Below are 20062 nucleotides of genomic sequence, written 5' to 3'. Positions count from 1 at the left end.
TTTTAGCATAATAGGAGAGAGGGAGTGGAGCTGTGGCTTGGTGGTTATGATGCTACCAATCTAAGGGTCCTGGGTTCAAGTCCTGTCATATGTCAGGGTTTTTTTTTCTCATGACAATTTACAACTCCACTCCCAAAGACTTAATAATAAGTCTTTGTCTATGTAGAGCATCTTGTGTATATGTTTGTCTTATATGTTCTAGTGCAGTATTTGGAGAGCCATCTCGATAGTGCTTTGCACTCACGGAAATCCTCAGGGTGCTGCACCGCTGTGTTGTCATGTATTGTGCCTGAAAATTGAATAAAATAAAATAAAATAAAATGCATAACAAGAAATTGACATGCGTTTGAGAAGTATCAAGTATCAAGTATAATCTTTATTCGTTCCCACAAGGAGAAAATTACATTGCTCGTCTTCAAATACATCATAATTACAATATATAAAATAACATGACAATACAACAATACCAATATTAAAAACTCACAACAAGAACATATTATTACATATTATTTCATGGTGCTCATCTGGATGAATGTCGCTGGTGTCTCCTGATACCTGTGGGCAGAAAGGAGAAAAGATATCGGTTTGTGTCAGCAGCCGCGGATGACTTTCATCCCTCAACACCATCCCAAAAAGCCTGTCCAGGTTCTCGCAATAAACTGAATCCACCGACTGCTGACACAAACCAGACATCCTCTCAACCCTTCGTAACACACGATCAATTCTACCCTTATCTCCCTCTGTAACATTTCCACCCCACCCTGCAATACAATATTTCCAAACCCCAACAATAATAGACTGATAGAATGTAATCAAAATATTATTATTTACACTGAACTTGTTTAGTTGTCTTAAACAGTACATTCTAGTATTTACTTTCTTCATAACAAGATCCAAGTGGTTACTCCACGTCAATTTATTGTTAAATACAACCCCCAGATATTTATATGTTTCCACCCTCTGAACTTGTCTACCCATTATGTCAACTAGATCACATTTATTCGTTTTCTTTCTAAAATCTATAATCATTTGTTTTTTCAACATTCAATTCTAAAAAGTTATCATTACTATATTTTACAAAATTATTAATCTCATTTAAATATGAAGTGCAATCGTCCTTCTGAATCAAGCCAATCATCGCCGTATCGTCAGCAAATCGTACAACTGGGCAAGAATCATATTTAGATCGTTAATCACTTGTATACAAGGTAAACAAAAAAGGGGCTAATACAGTGCATTGTCGCGCACCTGTATTGGAAACAATAACATCAGAACATACTGTTGGGCTAAGCTTCACATACTGCTTTCTGTTTGTTAGAAAATTCAGAATAAAAAGAATCAAATTAAAGGGAATGGCCATCTCACACAGCTTATCTACTAGTAAATGGGGTTGAATAGTGTTAAACGCAGAGGAGAAGTCGTAATACATAACACGGGCTGAATTTCCAACCTTTGTTTATCTAAATGACGATACAGCCTTTCAAGTTTAACGACAATCGCATCTTCTGTGCTCCGAGCACTTCTGTATGCAAATTGCATGGGATCAGTATGCGTAGTGACTATTGGTTTTAAGCATTTTAAAACAATTTTCTCACATATTTTACCTACAACTGATGTTAAGGCAACTGGCCTGAGATCATTAATATACTTTAATAACACGGCTTTTTGGAATAGGAACAATAGATGATTGTTTCCATGTTTCTGGAAGTGAACTAGTTGTGAAACACAAATTAAAAATAATTGAGAAAATATACGATAACTGCATTGCACATGATTTTAAAATATTTGGTTTAAGTTTATTGGGCCCGGGAGCTTTCTTAGCATTCAAATTTCTAAAATACTTTTTTTTTATGTCATTTATATTTGATTCAAGCTGACACTTCCGTTCCTTAATTTCTTTTGAAAAATCATATTTGTTCAAACGATTGAAAAATATATTTAATTCATTTGCATATTCTTTGTCAATTTTTGGTAGTGATACAGATTTTTGTTTATTATGTATATGTCCACTCATTAACCTCATTCCTTGCCACACCTCTTTCATGTTATTTTCCGTGAACTTCTTTTCAACCTTATTTATAAACTTGTATTTTTCTTTACGTATTGCACATTTTAATTCTTTTTGGACCTCTTTTAGATTCGCTTTATTACCTTCAGCAAATGCTTTCTGTTTCCGGTTAATAATAATTTTCACATCTTTGGTTATCCACGGTTTATTATTCGCAAACACTTTAACCTTTTTAGTTGGGATAAGCATATCACTACAAAAGTTTATATATTCAGACACTGTGTCCGTAAGTTCATTCAGATCATTAGCGTTATTAATAAACATCTCCCAGTCCGTATCATCAAATGCATCTTGTAGGCGTTCCTTTGCTTCCGCTGTCCATTTCTTTACTTTAATAGTCCTTGGCTTCTCTCGTTTAACTAATGGAATGTATTTCGGGTTTAGTACGATTAAAAAATGATCTCCCAAGCACGTCCACTGGGTTGAAACATATGCGTTTTTCACGTTTGTGTAGCAAAGGTCTAATATACTTGTTTCGAGCGTAGGACATGTAACGTGTTGGTAGTAGTACTCGCTTGTCTTCTTCAATGATCCGCGATTAAAATCTCCGTTAATGACAACGAATGCATCGGGCGAGGTAGCTTCTATGTCGTACATAGTCTGGGCTCCAGACTGAGTTTTTACTTAATATTAGTAAAAATATAAATATTGCACATATGGCGTTTCATATGTGTATTACTTGAGTTTGGATACTCCGTCTGGGGAAACACGCAAAAGTCACGTGGTTTGACACCAAGAATTCTTGGTGCATAGATTATCCGGTTGACTAGTTTCAGCTGCATGCGATTGGCTACTCACTCGTACACCGTTTTAATATTCATGTTTCAGAATTTCAAAGACTCAACAACTAAGAAGGTACGCATGCGCTATGTTACGTTTAGAAAATGTGTACTTGGGTACATTAATGAAAGTTTCTGAAGGCTAGAAATGATTTTATACCGTATGCCTAGTAGTAGTCTGGTAAACATTTGATGGGATTTTTCCCAAGAAAACTCGTCTTGCTTCTCCGCAAATCAAACATTGAATGGATCATTTAATATTATTATTACGCGGAGATAATTTGATTTAATTCCCACCCAGACCCTGTCCTGTACTGTGTAGTGGTGTAGCCCTGTCTGTTGTGTTTGAATCCTGTTGTGTGCCGGTGGTGGTATGTAGGCCTACCTTATTGGCGTTTTATTTGGCAGGTCATACGTTCGAGTTGAGTAGGACCTACGAAGGAGGCCTAAGCTAAGGACTAAACAATTAATAAACAAAACAACTTGGCAACACGATTTCATATTTCAACAGTCTCGATCGTACATTCAGCACTGTACGTACTCGATCTTTTTCATTTTGAAACAAAATGATCATTGGTTGATTCGAAATCCATATTTACATACCGCCCGCCCCATATAGCCAAATACGGTATGATAACCTACGTCATTCTTATCGGATGTTTGCGGTCTGCAAATCGATTTCTATACGTGTTTCACAAGTCTGTATTTTCAGACAAAAATCGCAGTCGAAATAAAAACAAATAAATAAAAATAAAAAACAATACAGACTTGGGGCAAGTCTATGTCGTACAGTACTTCTGCAATCTCTGTCGATGCAGTGCATTATTAACCAGATTTGTTTTGGAAATATATACAGTAACAATGACAACGTGTGAAAATTCCCTGGGTATATAATAGGGGCGTACGCTTACAACAAGAATTTCACAATTTGGTGAGCATCTGTGCTTCTTCACGACTGCGTTATTTTGGTGACAATATCTTTCGTTGACGTAAATACAGATACCACCACTCCTTTTCTTTCCTGATTCACATGTTCTGTCTCCCCTAAGTATTTTAAAACCATTAATTTCGATATGAGAATCATTATGCCTATCCTGCAACCATGTTTCAGTGAATGACATTATACTGGCATCACGGAATTCACGAAAGTATTTCGCGTTCGCTCTAAGTTTGTCCATTTTATTAGACATCAACTGAAAGCGTGGGTTCAGATAGTGCATGCGCCATTTTGTCTTGTTTCCCCTCTGATAGAATTATGTGGATTTTTAATAGATAATACAGTCAACTCTCTCAATATCAGAAATCTTTGGGCTGGGCTAAAATGTATGGCAATTCTGGTATTCAGAATTTGTTTTTAATGGTAAAAATTAATTTTTAATTCAAGAAACGTCTGGTTTTGGGAAAGTTTCCAGTTTTCAGAGAGTTCAGTTGGTAGAGTTGACCGTATTATTATTATTGTAATTAAATTAATTGAGTTTTTTATATGATTTCAATTCAATCTCATATTTGGACTATTGTCCGTATTTACATAAGTAACACAACAATGATAAATTAAATCAGAAAAGTAAATCAGAAAATTAGTTACATTTTTTACAGAATGAGTATTATCCTTGATCATCTAAATGACATTCACCATCGTTTGGTAAGGTCAGCCCGCCAACCTAAAAGAAAAATTAAAAACATTTGGTTGCAATTTTTTTTTCTTCCACTTATGAACTCACTCAAAATGTGGTATATAAGAAAACAAAAATGTTTCCCTCATTTCTTTTAAATCAATGTGGTATAATAAGTTTGAAAATTAATTCATAAATGGTACAAAATACAAAAGTAGGAAAAATTGTTACACACAGCAGATACATCTCCACTCTCCCACATGGAAATTATCCACATCTTTGGTCTTAATTTTGATTTTTTTTTATCTGTAATTTGTAAATAGTTTATATAATAATATTAATTATTTACAATAATTATATTATGACTAAATATTTTAGCCAGCTACCCTTCAAATGCGTCAGCTACCCCTCAAATAATCCAGCAAACATCAAATGAGACAGCTACCCCTCAAATGATACAGTTACCCCTCAAATGAGCCAGCTACCCCTTAAATGATACAGTTACCCCTCAAATGAGCGAGCTACCACTCAAATGATACAGCTACCCCCCAAATGAGCCAGCTACCCCTCAAATGAGCCAGTTACCCCTCAAATGAGCCAGTTACCCCTCAAATGAGCCGGCTACCCCTCAAATGAGCCAGCTACCCCCCAAATGAGCCAGCTACCCCTCAAATGAGCCAGTTACCCCTCAAATGAGCCAGTTACCCCTCAAATGAGCCGGCTACCCCTCAAATGAGCCGGCTACCCCTCAAATGAGCCAGCTACCCCTCAAATGAGCTGGCTACCCCTCAAATGAGGGGTTTTTTCTACAAACCTTGCCATCAAGTGCGAAGTGAAATCCTGCATCACTCATATAAATAATAAAATGTCTTGAATAATTACGCCAACCAATATGCTCCTGAAAAATCAATTACATCAAATGATCATTAAAAGTGTGGAAGGCCTTCTCTTGGTTGGGTTTCATTTTGAATTCATGTTAAAGATGAAAAAAAAACCATGAAAATTGAACTTAAGTCTTAATAAAAACAGACTTTAAATAGGCAATTTTGTAGTTCTAATAAAGTTAATTACTTCTCTAGAAAAAAAAATGTTTTTTAACTTATAAAACTTAGTCAAAAGAAACAGTTAAATTCAAGACTCATTGAAAAGGTTTGATCTTTAAGTGTTCTCTAAAAAAAAAAAGTATGTGCAGTTATAAAAAAACATAAAATGGGCAAGGCAATTTGGTATTTAAAGTCCATGCAAAAAGCAAGGCTCAGATTTTAGCCAAGCCTATATTGGTTGGTTTTCACATTTTTGGGCTTATTACATAACAACAAAGCTCACCATTTGCACTTGCCCGTTGAATGGGACCATTGAATGTCACTGTTATCACTGAATGCAACAAAATTACTAATGTCACATGATATAAAATAGTAAATTTGGTAAGTAAAAGTCTTCAATTCGATGAATGGGTTGTTTTGTGTGAGCAAGTGATGTGTTTAATGTGTGCTTAGCTTAGAGCATTAAATCCTGAGCCATGTCAGTAGCATTTAATATAGCCATCATGCCAATAGAAACAAAGTCTAGGAACTCAACAGAGTATATTTTACCTCAAATAAATTAATATCATCAACCAGTGGAATGACATTTCTAAAACCATAAGGTTGTTCACAAAAATCTCCCTAGCTAGAAAACATGGATTGTCACGTCTAAAAAAGAAAAGACAATGGTTGAGAAATGTAAGTAACTACAAATTCAAGCAAATAAAAAATGAGTACGCCAGTGTATTTCAACAGTTTAAATTAATATGATTGATGAGTAATTTATAGTATATACCGCCCTCGATAAAGATTCCATAATTTGTTTCTCAACAAGCATGAATTCAATCTTGTTTGAAACTCAAGATTGTTATGTTGTTTTTATTATAAATAAGTATACATTTATAAGAATGTACACATTTGATTACAAAAACAAAAACTGATAACATGCATACAAATCAACTGGTTGTACACTTTCTTAATTGTGAATGATTCTCATTCATTGACAATACAATAATAATGATGTAGGCTAGGCCGCAATACAAACACAGAGACAACTTGGTTACTGTTAATTTAAAATGCGTTGACCTGATATGATCTTCAATGATTAACTGCAATAGTAATCAAACATACATAAGATAAAGGGGCTAGGCCTAGGCTAGACCAGAACTAGGCTAGGCCTAGCTAGGGCCAGGCCTAGGTAGGCATAGCTAGCTAGAGGGCATGATAATTTATAAACACAAACATAGCAAATAAAACGGTAACATTGTAAACTCAATCAAAGGGGTACAGATATTTACCGTACAGTTGAATGTCTCTGATATGGACAACTACATTGCATATTCATTAATGTTTAATAGCGTCTATGTGATTGTTTTATACTGCAAATAACTAGTTTAGCCAACATCTCAACATGCTTGCATGGGCGCAGCCATATTAATTTTCCATTGACAACCTTTTCCAAGTAGAGGGCGACAAACACACAAAAAAAGAGAGTTGGTGGCATTAACAAAAAGTCTTGAAACTACAGATCATTACGTTTTTATTCTAAATAAGTGTACATTTTTTAAAAGCATGTACACATTTAATAAAAATAACAACAAATTTTAACACTAGAGGGTGAGCTCGCTTCCCTCCCCCTCTAGGAAGGAGGGGGGGGGGGAGGTTGGCCTTTTGGGGAAGAGGTGGGGCGGATTTCATTGAGGTAGGTGCTTATTCGAGGGATACGTTTAATGTTTTAGTTTTAATATGGTAATAGTTATAATCAAATAAAATCCTCTAATAGATATGAAAAGTGGTTAAAAAAGATGCTTGGTAAATTGTAGTCAATGAATTCTACTACAATGTAATTGTGTTATAAATACAATACACTGTGTAATGTGGATGGGCGATTATTATTCTAAGTGATGTTTTATTGGGGAGCTGTTGGGCGTTTATTTCAATAAATACCATCCTATTTGGTATAATTAATACACTATTTAGTTTAAACAACGTTTGGAAGCGCGAAACAGTTAGTCCGGGAGCCCATGAACATTTGTTTAGCATTGCGGGTACAAAAGGTCTGAAGCATAGCATTTGTCAAGTACCCAGGTAGCAAGCCCATATGGGGCCCATGACTTAAATATCTGGGCCATCCCATATGGGAAATCCCATATTTAAAAAATAAAGACCCCATATGGGATATCCCATATGGGTTTGCCCCATGATAAACCAATGTGGCACCCATTTGCCAAAAATCTGGGCTGATATATATGGGCAAGCCCATATATATTCTATATGCGACCCATCTGCCAAACATCTAGGGTAATACATATGGGCAAGCCCATATATATAATCTATATGGGACCCATCAGCCAAACGTCTGGGCTAATACATATGGGCCAGCCCATATCTAATATATATGGGACCCATCTACCAAAAATATGGGGTAATGCATATGGGCAAGCCCATATATAATCGATATGGGACCCATCTGCCAAACTTCTGGGCTAATACATATGGCCCAGCCCATATCTAATATATATGGGACCCATCGAGCAGAAGTGTTTCGCAACAAGAAATTGCTTAAAAATTCTTCTTACTCTATAACCGAGAACTTAACACCTTCTCGCATGACCCTCCTGCGCGAAGCGGGCGCACATGCCGCTGTGGAAGCGAAGATTGTCATTAGGTCTACATCCGACCTCCGTAATCTCTAGATGTAATTAAAACATCAACTATCAATTAATATTGCTTGTATGTTCCGCTTTGCGGATTCAGCTACAGTAAACCTTGATTTTGTTCCTGTCTGATCCCAAAATTATTTATATTACATATTACTCCTGCTGTTGTCGTTTATCGTCATCATCATCTTTTATTATAATATTATTATTATTAATGTTAGTGTTATTTGTTATTATATTATTATTTATTATTTTTATTTAAATATATATATTATAATATTATTCATTTATTTTTGGTAACGAATATTTCCTTGCAATATAGGCCTGGCCTACTAATACCGTACCACCCATAGGCTAGGCCTAGCCTAGGTAATAATTATTAATAATATATTCTACCTAGGCTAGCTAGGTAGGTCCAGTAATATTATTATTTAGGCCTATTATTTAAATTAGGCTTATAGGCCTATGCCTGTAGAGGCCTGGGAGATTTGCCCTATACCAAGGCTTTGTAGGCCTATTGTATGTATTGTTTGTAGGCATGTATGGGCTAGGCCTAGCCTATGCCTACCTTTGTAAAACAATCTCTGATGGTTTTATACAAAGTTTCTGGATTGTCAACAACACTAATTTCTTTCACCCTTTTCCATGCCTCAACTTGTGTATCCCGTTTTTTTTAACCAATCGAAGATTTGTCATACAGACATGGAAACTGTCTTACCTAGTCTTTTTTACATCGTGTTTCATAACTTATATTTTTTGTGCAATCATGTGTGTGTACATACTATATTATAGTGTATATTTATTTATTATTGTACTAATAATTGTCAATCTTCAAGAAGAATTTCTGTTGTTATTTTATGATGATGATGGACAAATAAAGCATTTCAGTATTCAGTATTCAGTATTACAACATCCATGAACACCGCCTCGCATTTTGAAACCATTTTGCTAACACACACACTACACACCCCACCCAGTGATAATGTGTAAAATTCCCCTGGACTACCACCCGTCGAGACTACTCCCTCTGCTAACTAGCTGCGGAGACACCGCGATGACCGCGAAACAGCAGGCGAAAAACTTTTGATTTCATGGTCTGAGCATGCGCTATACTATGTTTCTCTTGCGTTTTCCTTACGTTATTGCGTAAAATCAAACTGATTTGATTTCCCGTAGCAACTGTTTGCAACGTTACGTCGTTCGATTCCCACTTGTGATTACGCAATACGGCACGTTGCGTCGATACGTCATTGCGTTGCGTTACGTTGCGTCCTAGTGGGAACCACACTTTAGGAAAACCAGGTACTTGTTTATGCATAATACTTTGTGTGCAAAAATTATAATATAATCCGCTCGAAAAGGGGAAAAACCTATCAGAGAAAAATCTCCAAATACGTTATAAATCTGGTCGGCGTAGGAAAAGGTAATAAGGAAATGTCTACATTCGTAACAACATTAACTTAAGCGCGCGTCGTGAATTTTAAATCTTGTTTTCCACTAGCGACGCAACGTAACGCAACCTACGCAACGTAAGCAATTGCCCTTCCAATAATTGTGTTTGCCCCGCCTTCGTGAAATCACTGACCTGTTTGTTGCGCGTCAACGTTAGCATGCCGTAGACTTTGACCTGGTTCACCCCGCGTAGTTTTAAGTACTCGCTGTACTATGTTTTCCAGTGTTCTTTTGCCTTGCCTTGTTGTTGCGTGAAATCTAACTGATTTGATTTCCCGTGTTGATGTTTGCAGCACTGTTGCGTCGTCGGTTCCCACTTGTGATTACGCAATACGGCACTTTTCGTCGATTCGTCGCTGCGTTACGTTGCGTCGAGTTCAAGTGGGAACCTATTCGGGGCTACAGCAGTTTTCGTGCAGCACGATGCGATCTTGACAAACATCGTTGACGTTATTTATTTTTCAACTTTGCCTATAAAAGACGTAAGAATCTTGGATGCAAATGTGATGGCGCCCTCTGTTTACAGGTTTTATACATTTCGTCAGTAAATGCGGAATAAAATGTGACTGACTTATGACTGACTGTTTTATTATTTATGATTATTTATAATGTTAAAATGTTGTTCTTTAGTATTATTATTCTTGTTTCTTGAAATAGCGTCAATTAATGACATATATTATAAATGCGTTCTCTTTTCTTTCCAACAGTTTCTTTTCAATCTAAACATAACCATAATATATCCTACTGTCTTAATACTTGAATTCAACAAAGATTTACACAATCGTGATGTTTTTTACCTATTTTCCTATATCCTCTGAGTTTTAATTTCATATTATACATATAAAATACATTTACCTATTGAGTGCGTTAGGTTTCTCGAAGTTATCACTCTAAGAGTATACTATATTGGGTACAAGTTATGTAATCTGATACATGAGTACTTCTGGGGTTATATAGAATTGAATGACTGTAAATATGAATTGAAATTCTACACAATGATGTGAGCATCTCTAAATAAGTTCATTAGACCGTGGAAAGGTTTTTGTGCTATTACTATTATTGTGATAAATTCAAGCTTACATTATTGTTATTATAAATACTAATTGGAAAACAGACAAAGGAGTGCAGGTACTGTAAACAGCTACGAATTGGTTGAATTTTGAAGGAAGCTGGTTACTACTGACACTAAACATTTACATAACTGTTTGATGTCATTCTTATGAAAAATGTTTAAAGTCCCATTCCCTACGTTTTTTAAATCTAATTTATTAAGGTCACAACCTACATTTAATGTTAAAATAAATACTATAGGCCTATGGTTCTATTGTGATAACTTTTTTCGTCTGTGAACGGTTAAAAATGTGAAAAATAAGTCGATTCTAATCATTATTAGCGGCCCGCTAAACATCCCAACATGCATTACGCGCGGATTGATTCTTTAGTTTTTCTTTTGTGATTCACCTACTTTCGATCGATCGTGAAGTCCAAAATAAATACAGTAGAAGAATTTATTTCAGCGAAAATACCGGGTTTCTCCAAATTTGTATTACAGATTCTGGAAAACAGAAATACAATTAATGCAGCAACTATACAAAATCAGGCTAGGCATAGCTAGCGTCCGATGTTCGTATATTACTTTGTTTACCAGCTATGCATACAAAACTAATTAATTACGTGAATGTCTGCTAATAAACTCGACTAGTGGCCGGCCAGGAATAGTGCTGTAGAAGGTGCACGTTCCTCTGGCGCATTCGTCCCTCACGTTGCTTTATTGAAAACACAAACAATATATTACAATGGAATAACACTTAATGTATAACACACCCTATTACTACTAATAAAAAAGATTCGATAGTACAGTAAATGATATATAAATATTCGGCAATACCGTACGTAAATTATTAATGCAATACTGTATAAAGATTCGATACTATATAGTATGTAAATGAGATAAAGATTCGACAGTACCGTACGTAAATTACTATTGCAATAGTGTTTAAAGATTCGATAGTATGTAAATGAGATATAAAGATTAGGCAGTACCGTACGTACATTATTAATGCAATAATGTGTAAGGATTCGATAGTAATTAAACGAAATATAAATATTCGGCAATAACGTACGTAAATTATTAATGCAATAGTGTAAACGATTCGATAGTATGTAAACGAGATATAAAAATTCGGCAATACCGTACGCAAATTATTATTGGTTTGACTGTAACTCAACTATGCAAATGAGATATAAAGATTCGACTACCGTACGTAAATTATTAATGCAATACGGTAAACGATTCGATAGTATGTAAACGAGATATAAAAATTCGGCAATACCGTACGCAAATTATGATTGGTTTGACTGTAACTCAACTCGCCATAGACAACGACAATCAAAGATTAAAGCGCACATAGCATTCCATATACAAATGACGATATTAAACTGGCGGCCGCTTCGACCATACTCCGCTAGGATAAACCTAAAGCCATCCACGACGAGAGGACATTGTGTCAGACGGTAAATCTGGTCTGTAGCACGTTGTTGTAACTGATATAACCTCATACTTCTGTGTCAGTAGAATAAAATTCATCGAATGTATTATTAATGATCTAGCGTTGCACAGAAAGAACGTTGGGAAACTAACATTATGAGTGTTATTCTTTATAAAGTGAACCATAATAAGCTCTGTTGGCGACAACTGATTGTTTGTTGTCGTCCAATTACTGTATCAGAAACTGTTGTCGAATACTGAATGCATAATCTAGGCATACTATTTTTTTTAAATAAGTGAATTTAAGTTATTGTTGTATCAAGGCAGGAAAATTTAACTAACATAAATATCCGTACTTAAAGGGACGCTAAAACGAATAGTTAAATAAAGAAAATAAGGAAAACTAGGTTCTTATTTTTGCATATACTTTGTGTGCTAAAATTATAATATAATTTGCTTGAAAATGTATCACATTAAGAGTATACTATATTGGGTACAGGTTATAATCTGATACATGAGTACTTGTGGTTATATAGAATTGAATGACTGAAACTATGAATTGAAATTCTACACAATGACTTGAGCATCTATATAAAAAGGGTCATTATACCGTGGAAAGATTTTTGTGCCATTATTGTGCTAACTTTAAGTATACATATTGTTATTATAAATAATAATATGAAAATAGACAAAGGAGTGCAGGTACTTAAACAGCTACGAATCGGTTGAATTGAGAGTTTATCGGGAAAGTTTGTTCAGTGTTCAAGTCCAGTGGCAATAGCTGGTAAGTTGGCAATATATAATAATTATAAGTATAACACAACCATAGTTGGTACAACAGACACAGGACAACTTTGACTTCGACTATCGTACGTAAATTATTAATGCAATACTGTATAAAGATTCGATAGTATGTAAACGAGATATAAAGATTCGGCAATACCGTACGTAAATTGTTATTGGTTTGAGCCTACTCCTTTAGCTGTAACTCAACTCGGCAAAGACAACGACAATCAAATAATTATTAAACATAATATATGTTGTAACTGATATAACCTCATACTTCTGTGTCAGTAGAATAAAATTCATCGAATGTATTATTAATGATCTAGCGTTGCACAGAAAGAACGTTGGGAAACTAACATTATGAGTGTTATTCTTTTTAAAGTAAACCACGATGATCGTTTGGCTACCGCATATTGTTTGCTGTCGTCCAATTACTGTATCAAAAACTATTGTCAAATACTGAATGTATAATCAAGGCATACTATTTTGTTTAAATAAGTGAATTTAAGTTATTGTTGTGTCAAGGGACGCTAAAAAGAATAGTTCAATAAAGAAATTAAGGAAAACTAGGTACTTTTTTATGCATATTTTTTGTGTGCTAAAATTATAATATAATTTGCTCGAAAAGGGGAAAAGCCTATAAGATACAATTCTCCAAATACGTTATAATCTGATCGACGTACGATTACGGAAATGTCTACTTTCATAACAACACTAACGTAAGCGCGCATCGTGAATTTTAACTTTCTATTCGGGGCTACAGCAGTTTTCGTGTAGCACGATGCGATCTTGACAAACATCGTTGACGTTATTTATTTTTCAACTTTGCATAATAGACGTAAGAATCGTGACTCAAATGAGATGGCGCCCTCTGTTCACATGTTTTATACATTAATAGTCAGTAAATGCGGAAAAATGTGTGACTGTTAGATTATTTATAACGTTAAACTGTAGTTCTATAGTATTATTATTCTTGTTTCTTGAAATAGCGTCAATTAATGACATATATTATATATTATACATGCGTTCTCTTTTCTTTCCAATCTAAACTTAACCATAATATATCCTACTGTCTTAAAACTTGAATTCAACAAAAATTTAACACAATCGTGACATTTTGTTACCTATTTTCCTATATCCTCTGAGTTTTAATTTCATATTATACACATAAAATTCATTTACATATTGAGTACGTTAGGAATGGGTTTCACACTAAAGCCCTTTTCTCTGTGTGCCAGGAATATTGCGGGAATATACCATTACCATGCCGGTATGGGTTTCTGTGAGAACTTGGTATCATGCCTGCATCATGCCGGCATCGACATGACCTGCTTTAGACCTAGTAATATTTTAGGGATATTCCCCGCAATGCCAGACGGGCATTCTGTAAGAACGTAACGCCGTTATATTCTGGGGTTATATTTAATTCCCAGTAGAGGCTTTGACACCTTGCGCGGTCAATTGTATTACTTTGGCGCCGATTCAATTCAATTAACAATAATAATGTCGAACTGGAAGGATAATGAGATAAGAGAGCTGCTTAAAATAAGGGGACAAGAAGAAATGTGTAGCATAATCTATAGGCCTAGGCCATAGCTCTTTGTTGGTGCCTGACCCTTCGTCGCCTTGTAAATTGTACAGCCTTCTAAAGTGTTTTACAGATTTCCGATGACGGCTAATTAATTTCTGTACCTGTATAATATATGCACAATATACTGTACATATCAGGTATTGCATAAATATGCTATAAAGTAAGATAATAATCTGTAACTTAAAATTCGTCGCCATATATCGCTAGACAAAGATAATAACAATAAAGGACGCCCTCAATAATTATTTTGTCAGAGACTTTTATTGGCCGAATATGCCCGACTCCTTTCTCACAGAAAGCCGGTATATATCGGTTATATTTTCGGCACGATAGTCCGATGAGAATGGGTATAAGCCGGTAATGATACCGGCACGACGCCAGCACTGTACCGGTATATTGCAGGCACATCTGTGAGAAAGGGGCTTTAGAGTATACTATATTGGGTACAGGATATTATGATACATGACTACTTCTGGGGTTATATAGAATTGTAAATTTGAATTGAAATTCTACACAATGATTTGTGCATCTATATAAAAAGTTCCATTATACCGTGGAAAGGTTTTTGTGCCATTATTGTGCTAAATTTAAGCATACATATTGTTATTATAAATACTAATATGAAAACAGACAAAGGAGTGCAGGTACTGTAAACAGCTACGAATTTGTTGAATTGGGAGTGGTTCGGGAAATTCTGTTCAGTTCTTAGAGATTTTTCAAGTCCAGTAGCAATAGTTTGGTAAGTTGGCAATATATAATAATTATAAGTACAAACCAACCACATAGACAGACAATTAAAATGGTCTAGTTGTAAATGAAAACAGATAAGTACTATCTATTTATTTTACTGAAAGATTTTATTTCCAAATGAAACGAGTGTTAACACTCAGGACCATAGAAACTAGTTTCTGCTATAAGACCGCTAACTGGATTGATCCATTATTAATCAGAGGGTTGAAAAAAAATGTATACCTTTTTATAAATATTTCATTGCATTATTATTACTGATATAAGTTAGAGTTTATTACAGTAATAATAACGTTCCACTATTAGCATCAGTATCCATTTTCCACAAAAAGTGACCCTAACCAACAGATATAAAATGCTTCAAAGTTTGGTTAAAGATAAGAAGTGTATTTTGAATTGACACATTTGGACTATTAAATTTGTTATCAGATTTGTAACAGTCGGAGACGTATATAGTATTATAAGAATGCAAGTGACAAAAATCTGAAAATAAAATATAACCTTTTTAAGGAAGCTGGTTACTACTGAAACTAGTAGTACATAACTGTTTGAAGTTTATTCATATTATAATACATTTTCCCATTCCCTACGTTTTTAAAATTTAATTTAAGGTCATAAATTACATTTAATGTAAAAAAAATACTATAATATGGTCCTATCGCGATAACTTTTTTCGTCTTTGAACAGTTAAAAATGGGAAAAATAAGTCTATTCTAAAAGTATTAGCGGCCCGCTATAAATCCCAACATGCATTGCAGGCGGATTGATTCTTTAGTTTTTCTTCTATGATTCACCTACTTTCAATCAAAGACCAAAATAAATAGAAGAATTCATTTCTGCGAAAATACCGGGATTCCCCCAATTTGTATTACGGATTTTGCAAAAACAGAAAAACAATATATAGTATATGTCATGTATCAACTGTTGTACAACTTAAAATATCAGTATATTTCTGTCAAGTAGGTCTCAAAAAGTAAGCCCCATCCCTTGACATCGAATATACAATGACAATTATTGAACAGTTGGTTGCTTCTTTAGAGTTTAGGCATTTATTTTATTTTGAACACATTATTTAACTTCTTAGGCCTATTAAGTGAAAACCTAAATAGAGCGTCCTTTTCACCTAGAAGCTAGGCCTAGACTAGCTAGAATCAATAATTAAATATGATAAAAATATACAGTAATACCAAAATGAGTTGGTGTGGAACTTCAATATTTTCAGCACGTTTCATATTCTTGGTTTAAAAATTAAGGAATAGTTTGGAATTGAGTGGAACACAAAAATGTAGGATAGGCAAATTTCTAATTGGCAACCAATGGGAATTCAGAGTGTTTTTAGTTGTTTATTAAGATGCATACTAGCACACTGTATTTTTAAATTAACCGTCCAATAGTTGTACACATTTTTCAATCTTCCCACCCAGCCATCCCCTTCATCATCCAACACCTAACTTCAACACAGGCGCTACTCATATGTTACTCATGTTATTCGCTCATTTGGCTGGAATAATTCTGGGGGAATAATTTTGCCCCCAAATTTCAAAATTTACCTAATTACTTTATTTGTCAACGTTGCATAATAGATGTAATAATCTTGGCTGCAAATTAAATGGCGCCCTCTGTTTACAGGTTTTATACATTTGGTCAGTAAATGCTGAATAAAAATGTGTGACTTGTTAGATTATTTATAACGTTTAAATGTTGTTCTACAGTATTATTATTCTTGTTTCTTGAAATAGTGTCAATTAATGACATTATATATTGTACATGCGTTCTCTTTTCTTTCCAACAGTTGAGTTATTTCATTTATAATTATATTTAAATATAAACGTAACCATAATATATCCTACTGTCTTAATACATGAAATCAACAAAGATTTACACAATCGTAATATTTTGTTACCTATTTTCCTATATTCTCTGAGTTTTAATTTCATAAGATACATATGAAATTCATTTACCTATTGAGTACGTGGGGTTTGATCAAATGTATCACACTAAGAGTATACTATATTGGGTACAGGTTATATAATCTGATACCTGACTACTTATGGGGTTATATAGAATTGAATGACTGAAACTATGAATTGAAATTATACACAATGACTTGAGGATTTATAAAAAAAGGATCATTATACCGTGGAAAGGTTTTTTTGCCATTATTGTGCTAACTTTAGGTATACATATTGTTATTATAAATACCAATATGAAAATAGACAAAGGAGTGCAGGTACTGTAAACAGCTACGAATTTGTTGAATCGAGAGTGGATCGGGAAAGTTTGTTCAATTTTCAAGTCCAGTAGCAATAGTTAGTAAGTTGGCAAAGTATAATAATTATAATTATAACACAACCCTAGTTGAGTACAACAGACACATAGACAGAAAATTAAAATGGTCTAGCTCTAAATGAAATCAGATAAGTACTATCTATTTATTTGACTGAAAGTTGCTAAATGAAACGAGTGTTAACACTCACGACTATAGAAACTAGTTATCTAGTATAAGACCGTTAATTGGATCGATCCATTATTAATCAGAGGGTTGAATTATTACAACTATAATATAAAACTGAACCATGATTGGCTTAACAGCAACTCTTTTTTGTTCGTATAAAAATACAATATCTTTTTTAACCATCTGGTGTTTTGTTAAATATTTTAATATATTTTCTGTAGCTAAAATTTACCATGTTTGACGCCTCTGTGTAAAACATGTCAAAGAAAAGCAAACATATTGATTACAACTAGTAAAGTAAAACTCAACATATGTAATGTTTATTGTGTACAATAGATATGAAAATATTAAAAGTGGATACCCACAACATAAAAACAAATAAAGTATGGATGAGACGTCATACATCATACGCGGATTTGCTAATATAAGGAACTATTCAATTTTAACACAAAAAAAAAACAAAAAAAAAACATGCAGCAGCCTATTTAGAATCAAGTCCTTTCTTCTAACATGCATTCATTAAAATATATTTATAAAAAATGAAATTATATATTTTTTAAATGCCTCTTATTTTTATTATGTAATTGTACATTGTAAAACTAACATTGAACCTAACAATGAATATTTTATATTAGCTGAACGGAGAGAATAATCCTTAGAAGATTGACTTCTTCTTTTCTTTTCTTTTTCTTTTTTCTTTTCTCCGCCTCGTTATAGAACTGTCAAACTTTCATTTCATGAACATAATATTCTTCCTATTTCAGTTCAAGTATTCTTGCTTTTATTAGTGGCAGTAATAAACTTCTTGTACATTTTTGTTGTTATTTTTGATCTATAAATCTAGCTATATGTAGGCCTAAAAATAATAATAATTATGTTAATTGAAAAATAATCACATAAAAATTAAAAAATATTTACGCATCAAATTTAGGTAGGAATAGTTTGAAATAATATATATATATTTTTTTAGAAATTTAGCACTTTTTTAAGCTTTGTCCATATGGGTATTGCGCACAATAAATAGAAACATTGTCGTTGTAGTGGCGCCCGTTTTTTGAGCGTCATCCTTTCTCTTAGAATGTTTGTATTGCATTTATTACATTGTTGACAACCAAATTATAATATTTATTGTTAACTTCTTTATTTTTAGTATATATATACACGGTATAGAAACTACAAATGGATCTGAAAAAAGAACTTATTCAACTATGTGCTCACAATAGCCTAAAGGTAGGTGATTTTACTATGCAACTACTGACAGAAATCATAATTATTAGTATTTAGCTTGATTATGTTAAAACGTATAAAACAGTACCTTCCATCTGTGTATAGCATATTATAGACAAATTAATTTACTTGTTGAATTAGCTTCGATAAAACATGGTAATAATTTGCATTACTTTGTTATTCTTGATTGCCTCTCTCTCTTTTATTGACATTCATGCTTCAACAACTTTTTTTTAGTTTTCTTCAAAATTAATGTATTACATTACTTCCTCTTTACTCTATTATTCTACAATATTAGTGTATATAATCATCATCATCATCATCATCATCATCATCATCATCATCATCATCATTATTATTTTTGTCTCTTATTATAACTGTACATATAAAATAAAGACGAATATGTTATAATATTACCAAATATTGTTAAAACCTAATCTGACAAAAGTTGGGGATATGATATGTCTTTTTTTCGATTGAAAAAATAGAATATTCTGATCTTGTGTTTAACAATCATATCAATGCATGTGATTTAATTAAATATACAATTTGATTTATTTTAATAATACTATCTGTTCCTATTTCATAGATTCCGGAAAGTGCAAAAAATAGTGAGATCGATATTTGTACACATATTATTAAGTTAAAGGCTGTAAACATCAACAACAAGGTAGGCCTGCAAATCAATTATGATTTATTTTTCTATGTAAATAATAATAATAATACAAAGATTGTTAACACAATGCCAACATATTATTTATTTTTTTAAAAATCTTTTTTAATTTATTTATTTTAAAAACATATTTATTGAGGGTGGTCCATCCAGCAATTTCTGATTATTAGGAACCCTCAGATGTTCACAAGACAAACATATACACAAGATGCTCTACATAAACAAATACTTATTACAAATTTTTGGGAGTGGAGTTGTAATTTTGTCCTTAGAAAAAATCCTGACATGTGACAGGATTTGAACCCAGGACCCTTTGGAGTGGTAGCCAAGCATCACAACCACCAAGCCACAACTCCACTATAATAAATTAACATATTGACCTCAGACTATGTACTATCATTTAGATGTACATTGTTTATCATGTGTAGTAAAAGTGGGCTGTCCATACAAAAGAGAAAAAAAATACAAATACTGTAATAATAATGCAAACAATAATGTAGA

At 33.6% G+C, this 20062-nt stretch overlaps 1 protein-coding gene and 1 long non-coding RNA gene across 3 annotated transcripts in view; one reads left to right on the top strand and one right to left on the bottom strand.

Moving 5' to 3' along the window:
* Positions 1 to 196: 196 nt before the first annotated feature.
* Positions 197 to 7755, bottom strand: LOC140049192 (uncharacterized). 2 transcript variants are annotated; one of them, XR_011845210.1, is made up of 6 exons: positions 6781 to 7755; positions 6053 to 6151; positions 5275 to 5358; positions 4433 to 4508; positions 485 to 555; positions 197 to 289 (listed from the first exon to the last, which is right to left on the bottom strand). It is a non-coding gene; the product is annotated as an uncharacterized lncRNA (long non-coding RNA). The 2 variants fall into 2 exon arrangements; XR_011845211.1 differs by lacking the exon at positions 485 to 555 and having other exon boundaries at positions 275 to 289.
* A 4706-nt stretch (positions 7756 to 12461) lies between these two features.
* The window catches only part of LOC140048533 (uncharacterized), a 59783-nt gene continuing 52182 nt past the window's right edge, over positions 12462 to 20062 (top strand). The window contains exons 1-3 of the mRNA XM_072093273.1: positions 12462 to 12866; positions 18812 to 18891; positions 19478 to 19558. Of these exons, the coding sequence (XP_071949374.1) occupies positions 18841 to 18891; positions 19478 to 19558 (132 nt within the window). The 5' untranslated portion in view covers positions 12462 to 12866; positions 18812 to 18840. The remainder of the gene's footprint in view (positions 12867 to 18811; positions 18892 to 19477; positions 19559 to 20062) is intronic.

The sequence above is a fragment of the Antedon mediterranea genome, chromosome 5 (assembly GCF_964355755.1).
Source record: "Antedon mediterranea chromosome 5, ecAntMedi1.1, whole genome shotgun sequence".
In the NCBI taxonomy this organism is placed as follows: Eukaryota; Metazoa; Echinodermata; class Crinoidea; order Comatulida; family Antedonidae; genus Antedon; species Antedon mediterranea.
Note: the sequence above shows the minus strand (reverse complement) of the source record. Positions and strands in the feature narration are given on the sequence as shown.